Raw genomic sequence first — 11,838 nt, 5'->3', positions numbered from 1 at the left:
CCTTCCCAAAGTGGGATACAGTGGGTGGCATTGACCTTGGTGAGATGAAGGTCTAGGCCAAAGGCAGTCTATTCACATTTGTAATACATAACATTAAATAGGAGCTTTGTAAATTGCTATTCACATTATTTATTCTGACTGTTAAATCTAGATGAGGGTAAAAGGTATTCATTTTATTATTCTCTCAATTTCAGTTTTCTATGGGCTTAAATTAAGAAATGGGGGGAGGGGGATTAATGTTGTTTTTGGAATCAGCAGGAAGGAGTACAAGAGAATCCAGGAAGCTAGAAAGCTTTTTTGTACCTGGTAGACTTGGTTCCTGCTTTTAGACATGCTCCTGACCCACATGAAGAAGAATCCCTGCCTCTGCCTGCCCTGTTGCCTTCAGCTTATAAGACCTAGACTGAAATCATTAGGAGACAAAAGAGGTATACTAGAAACTTATCACAGAGATAAAATGCTAAGATCTTCATTTGTATTCATTAGATAATCAGAGGGAAGGTGTAAAGCTGTGAAAAGTGGAATAAACTTCATTAACTCATTGTGATTCTCCCTCGGCTAAAAAATTGATAACTAAAGTTGAACTAACTTTATTTGCTCTCTTCCTGGAAGGGTTATTTTGGAAAAGGAATTCTGTCTAGAAGCCGTCCAAACTTCACAATTTCAGATCCCAAGCTGGTTGCTAAATGGAAAGGTAAACTTGCATGTCATTCAGTTCTTTTGGCAAAGTATTATTTTCTTTCATTTTTTATCTTGCACCTCAGATTATATCATAAAATTCTAGTGGAGAGGTAAGATGCACACTGACAATTTTACTGCTAAAAATTGTAGCTAGAATCATTCTAATAAAGGTGAAAAGTTCTTATAGTTGAAATGCGTTTTATCTAATTTCTGGAATTATCAAAAGTGTTATTCAGGCTTTTCTGTTGTTAAGCATTGCCTAGAAGAGTACTCTGCATGTGGAAGGTAGTGATAATTAGGTACCTGTTCACCTGTATGCAAAATGAGTTTTATTTCTAAAGTTAGAATTTACAACAGTAACTTTAACATTGATGTATTTGTTAAAACATAGTAATGTGTGTAGTTCTCACTTGCTGATCCTCTTTAATTTATAAATCTTTTATTTTAGTGTATTTCTCTAGGGAAGTCTCATGGTAATTACACAGCCAATATCAGGTTAAAACATAATTAGAAAGGATTTTTTTAATCCTCACCTGAGGATATGCTTTTCATTGATTTTTAGAACAAGAAAGGAAGGAGAGAGAGCGAAATATCGATGTGAGAGAGAAACATTGATCGGTTGCCTACATAGATGCCCCTAACGGGGATTGGACCCACACCGTGTACCCTGACCAGGAATCAAATCCATGGCCCTTCAGTGCACGGGACAACGCTCCAACCAACTGAGCCACACCAGTCAGGGCTAGAAATGATTTTTTAAAACATTATATTGTAAGAAAAAATACAAATTAAAACTCTACTGAGATATCACTTTAACAATTAGATTGGCAAAAATCCAAAAGTTTGACCATCGGTGAGGCCCTGAGAAACACTCTCATGCATTGCCGGTAGGAGTAATTCTTGAAATAAAAAAGAGCCTGTATATCAAGTTGGTGGTAGAGCCACAAGGGGGAAACTATTTTGAATGACTTCAAAACATGATAATTGGACTATTCAATTCTAATGGGATAGACTTTACGTCAATTATCTCTTGCTATAGTGTTATATAACAAACGACCCCAAATTTCAGTGGCTTTCAGTAGCAACCAAATTGCTTACAAGTCTATAGGTTTACTGGGTAGGTGTGCTGATCTTGGCTGGATGGGCTCATCCTTACGTTAGTCATGGGTCAGCTGGCTGCTCTAATGGGTCTAGTCCAGTAATGGATCTAGCTGGACTCACTGATAGTCTGGTTGGCTGTCAACTGGTCTAGGATGGCCTCAACTGAAGCCATGGGGTTGGGGGGAGCCATGTGTGTCATCCTCTGGCACGCTAGCCCAGGTATATCCTCATGGTTACGGTGGAGGGTCAAGAGCAAGCCCCAGTGTGCCCGTGCTTTCCGGGCCTCTGCTTGCATCATTCTTGCTGATACTTCACTGGCCCAGAGTCAGGGTTTGGCAGATGGCAGACCTGAAGAATTGGGGCAGTCAACCTGCCATATACTCTAAAGCAAGAACGAGCTACAAAATAATCTTTACGTTGTTTTCAGCAAGTATTTTATGGGTTGTAGCGTTGTTACAGTTATGCTGAGCCTGTGATATGTATATTGTATAATTAAGCAAATCAGTAATTTTGATGGTGTGGTTAAGAGCAGCCAGGATTTTTTAGATGAAACATCTTGTACCAGGAAGCAAGGAAGCTGTCATAAACTACTAGGCTTGTTTCAAAAGAGGCTTCTACTGGCCACAGAAACATTTGAGCATCGATAAGAATAATGCTACAATTTATTTTAAAATGTATTCATTCATAATAATACCCCCAAAATGCTTGAATCCTTTCGTTCATACTGACACATGCCAGAAGAAATTCATCAGTCACCTGCGAAGGATACATCATTTTGAAAACTGGAATGTATGAACTGGTTCTTAGGGTAGCCACATAGTGAGGGGTTTGTCTTTAAAGAAGAAATAGTAGGATTAGAATGTCACCGTTTTGCAACCTCTAATGAATTATTAGATCTAGGCGTTGATCAGCAGTGGTGCTGATGACATAAGAAGAATCAACAAGACATTTTGTGTCTTCTGATGGTTATGTTGTGGTTGGTTGGTTGGTTGGTTTTTTATTGATTTCAGAAAGGAGGGGAGAAGGAGAGAGACACAGAAACAAATATTTTTCACCCAGCCCTTCAACATCCCTCCCACCCAGCAACCATCAGTTTATTCTGTATATCAGGGGTTCCCAAACTTATTTGGCCTACCGCCCCCTTTCCAGAAAAAATATTACTCAGCGCCCCCTGGAAATTAATTTTTTTTTAATTTTAATAGCAATTAAACAGAAAGATATATGTATTAATGTTTCTACCTTTTTCGTAAAATATAGTAAAGAAAGGTGTAAATTAGAAACATTGAAGTTTGAAATTATGAAACTATTTATTGAACTCAGAATAGAAAGGTAATACAAAAAAAGTTAAAACAAATGCACCTGTGGCCATCACCGCCCCCCCTGGATCGCTGCAGCGCCCACCAGGGGGCGGTAGCGCCCACTTTGGGAATCACTGCTCTATATCTATGAGTTTGTTTCAGTTTTGTTTTTTTCATTTATTTTGTTTTCTCGATTCCACGTGTAAGTGGAATCATATGGTGTTTGTCTTTCTGTGTCTGACTGACTTCACTCAGCAGAATACCCTCTAGTTCCATCCATGTTGTCTAAAACCCACACCATTAGATGACCCAATAAACATTTTAGGTGGAAAGACCCCTCCAACCAGAAAGGGGTTTTATAAAATATATTCCAGAGCTAGAAATAGAGCCCAGAACTCCCAAACCCATATCCAAAACTCTGGCTGGGTAGCTCAGTTGGTTAGAGAGTCATCCTGATGTGCAAGTTCACACCCAAACACCACCATGAAACGTACTTTAACAGCCCTTTCTTACAGGCACAGCTTTCACCGCAGATGCTTATGTAGCACGGGGCAATGAGGCTAAAGTGTATAGCTTTAGGGTCTCTGTATTCTCATCTGAAACCTGAGAGCATGAGCATTCAGAGGTGGCAGGAAGGATTCCTCTGCATGCCATCCTGCTTAGCTGCAGTGTTGAGTTGAGAAGGATCCCGAGGTCACATCTGAGCCCAGCAAAAGCACTGATTGGTCAGCTGCGCCTGCCAGGGGTTTGAGTGCAGGGATTGATGGCATATAAAGCACATGTTTGCCATTGCTGGTTGGACAGTCAGCCTTTTAGGTGTGTGATTTTGTGGATGTTGGAATGTTCTTAGTGTTTTCTAGGTTTTCAGTGTTTTTTCTCCTTAAGGAAAATTTGTCTGAATTAATAGAACTTTTTTGTTTCTTTGTTGTTACAGATATGAAGACAAATATGCCTATAATCACATCAAAGAAGTAAGTCATGGTGAACTGCAGCCTTGGTCAAAATTATGGCTTAAATCGGGTCTATTTTTAGAAAACCTTTTCTGATGTGGTAGTTCATGCCCTTCTTTTTTTTTTTCTTTTTGGAATAGTCTTTGAAATGTGTCTGAATTTAATGTGAATCAAATAATATTTGAAATGTACTAAGTTTATTTTTTTAAATAATCCTAAACCAAAGCCTTTGCCAGTTGAATTCCTTCCAGAATAGGAACAACTACCCTGTAATGTGTATGTCTTTAAAAGCTAAGGTGCTTAGACTTACGTTTAGATCTGGCTTCCTGTGCTGTGTGGGCATACACACCCTGACCCCTTTCCTCGCTCTACACTTGCAGGGTTAGAGGAAGAGGCTTTCACCGAGGCTCTTCCTCGTCCACTCGTAGTGCGACTCCATCCCCTGGGCTTTGTTCACGCTGTTCCCTGGAACACTTCTCCCTCACCCTGCAGACATGCACACAGCTGGCTATTTCTCCACACTCCACGCATAGCCTACTGGTCGCTCTCTCAGAGTTTCTCTCCTCACCACCACCCTTCCCTCCGCTGGGTTGGGGGTCATTCCTCCAGCTCCCATGGAGTCTGCTTTGGGGCCCCTCACGGTACAGTTTGTCGCACACCAAGACTTAGAATTCAGTTCTTGGAGAGCAGGGACCATGTCGGTTCCTCTTGGCAGCCCCAACACTTAGTGTTGCCTTGCTAGGATCTTGCTGACTTACATTAGTCCATCTAAATCAGTGATGGCGAACCTTTTGAGCTCGGCGTGTCAGCATTTTGAAAAACCCTAACTTAACTCTGGTGCCGTGTCACATATAGAAATTTCGGTTCCTCTTGGCAGCCCCAACACTTAGTGTTGCCTTGCTAGGATCTTGCTGACTTACATTAGTCCATCTAAATCAGTGATGGCGAACCTTTTGAGCTCGGCGTGTCAGCATTTTGAAAAACCCTAACTTAACTCTGGTGCTGTGTCACATATAGAAATTTTTTGATATTTGCAACCATAGTAAAATAAAGATTTATATTTTTGATATTTATTTTATATCTTTAAATGCCATTTAACAAAGAAAAATCAACCAAGAAAATGAGTTCGCGTGTCATAGGTTTGCCATCACTGATCTAAATCCTCATCATCCCTGAGGAGCAGCTCGATTTGCAACTCCTCTAGGAAGCCTTTAAAAACCACGCAGCCCACAGTGATTTCTCATCTTGCTTCTGCATGTTCGACAGGATCTGATAGCCTCTTTTGTTTACATGCCCAGTGACCCCGTGGCCAGATGAGTGTCTGGGAGGCAGTGGCACCAGGGAGATCTCAGTGGCTGCTTTGGCTAACACTGCGGGCTGGGCGTAGGGGTAGGGCCCCAGACTGTGGGAGGGGCCAGCTAAGAGCCTGGCAGAACCCGCATCCCAGGAGGGCTGCCTATAGGCAGGTTGCTGCAACCAACACTGAGACCAAGAAACAGAAGAGAAGCCTGCCCCTCAGCTGTATCCTGATTGGGCTGGCAATAAAGGTGATGTGACATCAAGCCAGTTTGAGTATGTAAGTTTCTGAATGTCACCTACCTGAGGGTTAGCCCTTGTAACCTCTGCAGAGTAATATTCCAAGAATGTTATTGATCCTTGTATTAGTTCCCTAGGGCTGCCATAACAAAGTACCACCAACTTGAGTGGCTTAGAAGAACAAATTTATTCTCACAGATCTGGAGGCCAGAAATCCAAAATCAAGGCATGTAGGGCTGTGCTCCCTCAGACAGCTCGAGGGGAGGGTCCTCCCACGCCTCATGTTAGCTTCTGCTTGTGGCCACATCACCGTCCTCCTCATTATGGCCAATGGGTTCTGGTTGCTCCAACAGTGCCAGTTACTGGTCTATATACCTGTATCATCTCAGTTCATCTTCTTAAGAAACCCCTCAGGTAGGTGTAGTCATTCCCATCCCATGCATGGGAATCTGCAGTTATCTTGCCCAAGATTACATGAGATTAAGCCAGAAAGTCCAGCTCCAGAGCCTGAAAGGAATTGACCATAATGAGAATAATACAGTTTTGTATGCTGGCATTTCTTAATATGTTCCTTGTGCTAGGTACCATGCTAATAACATGTTTATGGGTTGTCTCCGTAAGTCCTTCCATCCCCCCTCCGTTGTTTTCTGTCTCTGACAGGTGAGGAAACAGAACCAGAGGCAGTTAAACTTGCTCAAGGCCAGTACTTGGACCTAAGTTCAAAACCAGTTTGCTGTGAACTCCCAGTGATAAAGGGGCATTACGCAATAAGATGGTAGAGAAGGGCATTCTGTGGAAATGGAAGAGGTGTGCTCAAGGCATAGAAACACGAGTAGCTGAGGCGTGTTCAAGTGGCACCATCTGTGTTGCTGCCCTAAAATGGGTCTGCTTTTCATCAGTCTCATTACCGTTTCTAATCAGAGCCGCTGACACTTTTTCCTTCTGCCGCCCTCCCCTTTCTGACTTTCGCTTTTCTTTTCCTGCCGTTTCTCCAGCAGTGTTTGGGGTTAATTGCAGTAGGATTTGGCTTTTGAAGGCATTGCCAGCCAATTGGAGGACACCTGTTCTATGACCCACATGCCATATGTCTTAGTCATCTGTGCATCTGGCTGTTTTCATCATCAGTCTTACTTCGAGGCTTTCTTCTCCTTACTTTTATAGCCGCTGTCTCATTTGCGCTTTCAGAAATGAACATCTGAGGTCATTCTGAGACAGAAATGCAGGCATGATTCTGGCATTTGTCAGGAAAGCAAAAAGAGGCTGGAGGTGCTAGTGGCTTAGCTGAGAATAACAGAAGTGCCACTGCAGAACGCGGTGTGCAATGCTTGTCCCCACGTGACTGCCCCTGCCCTCGAAGAGCAGTTAATTAAGGTGTACATTTCCATTCATTAAGATGTCATTTGCATTTCAGTGTGATACATATTGAGTCAAAATGTTTTTATTTTTCAAGTCTCCCTTAAAACCCCACAATCATGTAGGAACAAATATTTATAGAGCACTTGCTATATCCTGAGCACTTCACATGTCTTGTCTCCTTTAATCCTTGCAACAACCCCGTGAGGGAAGTACAGTTACCCCTGGTTCACAGAAGAACGGAACCTTAGGAAGGTACGTAACTAGTGCAAGACTATGATGGAGTGAGGGTTTGCACTCACATCTGCCTTGGCCACTTTTTTGCAAAGAGCAGAGCAGTGACCTGTGTGTGCTGTCTCTCTCTATTCCAGATCTTCTGCTCAAAGTGGGGAACTGTTGAATCTTTCATTCTGTGGTTCTTTCGTATATTTTGAGTCAAGGAATTTTATAAAAGTGGAACTCTTCCCCAGAAAAAATATACATTGACACAAAAATTTGTGTTCAAATGAAGATTTATAGACCCATAAAAGCATCAAACCAATGCTTTAAGTGATATGAAGAGCAGAGATTCTTTTTAGATCTCTCAGGTGAAAGCTTTCCCTGCATGCACCAGTGACCATACTTTTCATACAGGTGAAAGACATCTCGCTGTTGTATGGGCAGCTACATTTTTTTGCCCCGAGTATAAAAAGTAGTACATAACATGATCCTTCTGAGGCACTAGTACCATTTCCCCCATCTTATGGGTGGAAAAACTGAAGCAGAGAGAAGTTAAATAATTGGCTTTGTCACACAGTTATAAGTGTCAGAAGCAGGGCTGACCACAAAATGTGCAAGCCAGAGTCCATGCGTGGCATCGCTGCATCATCCTGTTTTTTCAGTGTTAGAGTAGCCTTGCCAGGTTTTAATTTTTAAATCTAAGAGACTGTTCCCAATATATAGGAATGCATGTTCATCCCCATGTAGAATAAACAGGATGTGGGCAGTCTGGAGGTTCTTCTGATGAATTAGGATTAAACAGCCACAGATCTCTTTTTCAAATACTGCAGAAGCCACCTTCCTTGTTTAACTGTGTGTGGGATGTAGTAGTTTAAAAGCTATGACAGAGTCAGACATCCCTATGCAGACAAAATACTCAAGGTGAAGACTAAAATTACATCTGACTTCTCACAAGCCATGTGTCCTCTTGGGTGCTTTTACACTAATCGCTGTAGGTAGAGGCCAGAGTGCTTGAGTTTCACGGAGTCTTTGGCTTCCACAGACCAGATGTCCCACACGTGGCGAGGCCTCATGTTCCATGCACCATCCCAGCAGCATCGTTAGGTGCCGACAGTCAGCAGAGCAGAGCCCTGTTGTCTTGCTGTAAATTCTGTAACCGGGAGGTGTTCAGGGCTTGCCTTCAAGTTTAAGAAACTAAGCATGTATTTTCTCATTAAAATATAGTTTAAAAATTATTATGGAAGAAGGGGCCTTTTCTGTTAGGATGCTTGGCTGTATGTACTTATTCGTAATCATTTTTTTCCATGTGCAGTGGAGACATTAGGAGGGACTGTGAAAAATACTGAAATGTTCATTTTTGCTTTCCAATACTAGACAAAGGCTCTTTATGTTATGAATGGAAGATATCTGAAAATGCAATACCTAAAAATTGAAAATAATACAGAACAAATTCTGACAAAGGGTGGCCATTTTCTCTTTATATTTACCAAAATCATTTGGTCCACTAGTTTTAAATTACACAAATTGTCATACTTTGCTAAACTGAGGTTAATTTTTTTTTAATTCAGCAAGTTAAGTGAAGCTTTATAATAAAAGCAAACAAAAGTAATACATGTTCATTGTAGAACAGTTAGAGGATGCAGAAAAGTATAAAGAAAACATTTACCTATAGCCCACCATTGAGAAAAACCACTGTAAATATTTTGGCTTACTACCTTCTCATCTTTTTTACATGTTCTGTTGTCTTTTTTTTGTGTGGGTTTTTTTTTTTGTCTGTTTTTTTAATTCTAAAATTCAAGTGTTGTTGCTAACACTATTTCTATTTTGCAGGTATCGTCGTAGTGTAGAATGGGCCACAAAGTTCATGCGAAGACAGGGGAAGGATGAGAGTACAGTGCACAGAATCCTTGAAGATTACACAAAACCACTTGAGCATCCTTGCATAGAACAGAATGAAGACGTTCCATTGCATGATGAGCTGAACTCTGAAATGGTTTCCAAAATAGAAGCCACAGCAGATAGAAAGGAACTTTCTGTGATGAACGGAGACTTGAAAACGTCAGATGATATGGAGGATCCCAGCAAGCCATCAGACTGCCTGCAGGAAGGCCCTGGGCATGACCCACTACCTGCAAACGGCTTGGATGAACCCTTATTAGAGGTCCCTGTGCCTCTGTCCCAAGCCCATTGTAGCCAAAAAGATGTTCTCTCCCAGGGTGGCAGTCAGGACAGCAGCCAACGAGCGGGTCCCCTCTGTGCCAGAGAGCGCGGCCCTGATGATGAGTACGTGCTGGTGGAGGAGGTCGTGTGTGATGTGAGCGAGAAGGAAGATGCCCCACGTGAGAAAGTAAGTAGAAGAAAATAAATCACTTCTTCCAAAGCCATTTGCTTCTGGCCAATAGAAGGTGTTGGCTCATTGGACGTCCCTTGCTTGGAACTGGTAGCAGTCCCATATTGAGCACCCAGCTTATGTGAGAGGCGGCCAGGACACCACACTGCAGACGCTCCAACGGAGCCAGCAGGCACTGGGTCCTGCCCTGGTGGCTCAGTAGTTGTGAGGGCTGTTTCAACTAAAACCTTAAAGTTTGTGAATAACTTAGCTTTTTAATAAATTGAAGCAGGTCCAATAATCCTCCCTTGTTAGGGAGAAAGAGAAATGCAGTGGTGCCTGCACATAGTCTTGAGTACAGCTGAGGGGCGGGTCTCAAGTGTGGAAGTTAGCCGTCACCAGGGAAGCACGGGAAGCAGGTTAACAGGCACTTCCTTAGGGGACGCTGTCAGAGCTGCCCTAGAATTATCTGTAATGGCCAAACATGAGAAACAACCTAATCGTTAAGGAGTATGTGGAACACCCACTTGAAGAAATATTAGCTAGCCTTTCGAGTGAGGTTTATGGCTCATTAAGAACCTAGGCACATGCTTACGAGGTACGATGAAAAAAAGCAGCACATAAAATCAACCAACAAAATGATCACTAAGGGAAATACTCATGAGGCACAAAGAAAGGAAATAAAATGTTAAAGTAGAGAAGCAAAACTTTTCCACATAAGTAATAAAAACTTAATTTTAACCGTGTGGATCCAACAATTGTGAATCTGGGAAATTTATAAGAAAGTTGTTCATTTTAAAATGCAGTATCCTTCGTATAAAATGTAGTACTTCTATTTGTTCTGTATGTATTATCTTTCTCTTCAGTCGGCACAAACAAAGAGACTAATCTGCAGAAGAAATCCATACAGGATCTTTGAGTATTTGCAGCTCAGCCTAGAGGAGGTATGTGCCAGCCTGTTTCCTTTCCAGCTACTGTTCTCTGGGACTGGGCAACACTGTAGATCAGGGGTCCTCAAACTTTTTAAACAGGGGGCCAGTTCACTGTCCCTCAGACTGTTGGAGGGCTGGACTATAGTTTAAAAAAAAACTATGAACAAATTTCTATGCACACAGCGGCAGCAAAAACACCCGGCGGGCTGGATAAATGTTTTCGGCAGGCCGCATGTGGCCCGCGGGCCGTAGTTTGAGGACCCCTGCTGTAGATTATAGAGTCTGCCTCCAAATGCAATTCTGCATGTGATTCAGTAACTCTGGGTATTCCCTTCTGCGAATTCCCAATACGTGCTCTCTTTAAGACAATAGCTGCTTTCTCAAAAGTTGACTTAAAAAGTGGCTTTCTAACAACTGCATCATGTTTTTCCTGTGATTTGGAATTCCTCTAGACTGTGTTCACATGACATTCAGTCCTTCCTTTTTTTAAAATATATTTTTATTGATTTCAGAGAGGAAGGGAGAAGGAGAGAGAGATAGAAACATCAATGATGAAAGAGAATCATTGATCGGCTGCCTCCTGCACTGGGGATCGAGCCCACAACCCAGGCATATACCCTTGACCGGAATCGAACCTGGGACCCTTCAGTCCACAGGCTGACACTCTATCTACTGAGCCAAACCAGTTAGTGCCAATCCTTCCTTTTTATGCTTACATTTGTACTGTACACAGACATGTCCTTTCTGCCCTTCAGGGTAGCACCTCTTCCTCAGTCTCATGTCCATGGGTGTGCCTCCTCTCCAGGAGCGCTCCTGCCGGTCTTGGATAGCTTCTGCAGTGCCTAGCACAGTTCTTGGCGTATATCTAGGTGGCAAGGAGTGCTTGTTAAATGCATCCACATGGGTGATTTCATAGATGTGTGCACAGAGAAGTAAGTGTGTCTCTGTAGCCTCTTGATCTCCTGGTCTGCACGTCCTCCCTTGCAGAGAAGCCACTGATACAAAGAACAGACTTTCAGAGCAGGAGGGGATGTTTGGAATTATTTACTTCATCTCATTTTACAAATGAGACAGCTTAGTCTACTGTTGAATATACAATAGCCACTAGCTGCCTGTGGCTATTTAATTTAAACTAATTAAAACTGAACACACTTCAGAATTCTGTTTCTCAGTTGTGCCAACTACATTTAAAACACAGCAGCCCTGTTAGTGTGCTCAGTGGTTAGAGCATTGGCCTGCACACTGAAGGGTCTCAGGTTCGATTCCCGGTCCAGGGCACATACCTGGGTTGCAGGTTCATTCCCCGACCCTGGTCAGGGCGTGTGCAGGAGGCAACCAATCAGTATGTCTCTCTCTCATTGATGTTTCTCTCTCTCTCTCTCTCTCTCTCTCTCTCAGTCTTTGTCTCCCTCTCCCTCTCCCTCTCCCTCTCCCTCTCC

At 42.5% G+C, this 11,838-nt stretch overlaps 1 protein-coding gene across 1 annotated transcript in view; it reads left to right on the top strand.

Annotated features, from left to right (window-relative positions):
• Positions 1 to 11,838, top strand: part of TSEN2 (TSEN2 tRNA splicing endonuclease subunit) — a 35,210-nt gene that overhangs the window by 4,987 nt on the left and 18,385 nt on the right. The window contains exons 2-5 of the mRNA XM_014542691.1: positions 613 to 694; positions 4,015 to 4,051; positions 8,969 to 9,485; positions 10,334 to 10,411. Of these exons, the coding sequence (XP_014398177.1) occupies positions 613 to 694; positions 4,015 to 4,051; positions 8,969 to 9,485; positions 10,334 to 10,411 (714 nt within the window). The remainder of the gene's footprint in view (positions 1 to 612; positions 695 to 4,014; positions 4,052 to 8,968; positions 9,486 to 10,333; positions 10,412 to 11,838) is intronic.

The sequence above is a fragment of the Myotis brandtii genome, unplaced genomic scaffold, assembly GCF_000412655.1.
Source record: "Myotis brandtii unplaced genomic scaffold, ASM41265v1 scaffold312, whole genome shotgun sequence".
NCBI lineage: Eukaryota > Metazoa > Chordata > Mammalia > Chiroptera > Vespertilionidae > Myotis > Myotis brandtii.
The sequence above is the reverse complement of the archived record's forward strand: the minus strand, read 5'-3'. Positions and strand labels throughout refer to the sequence as shown.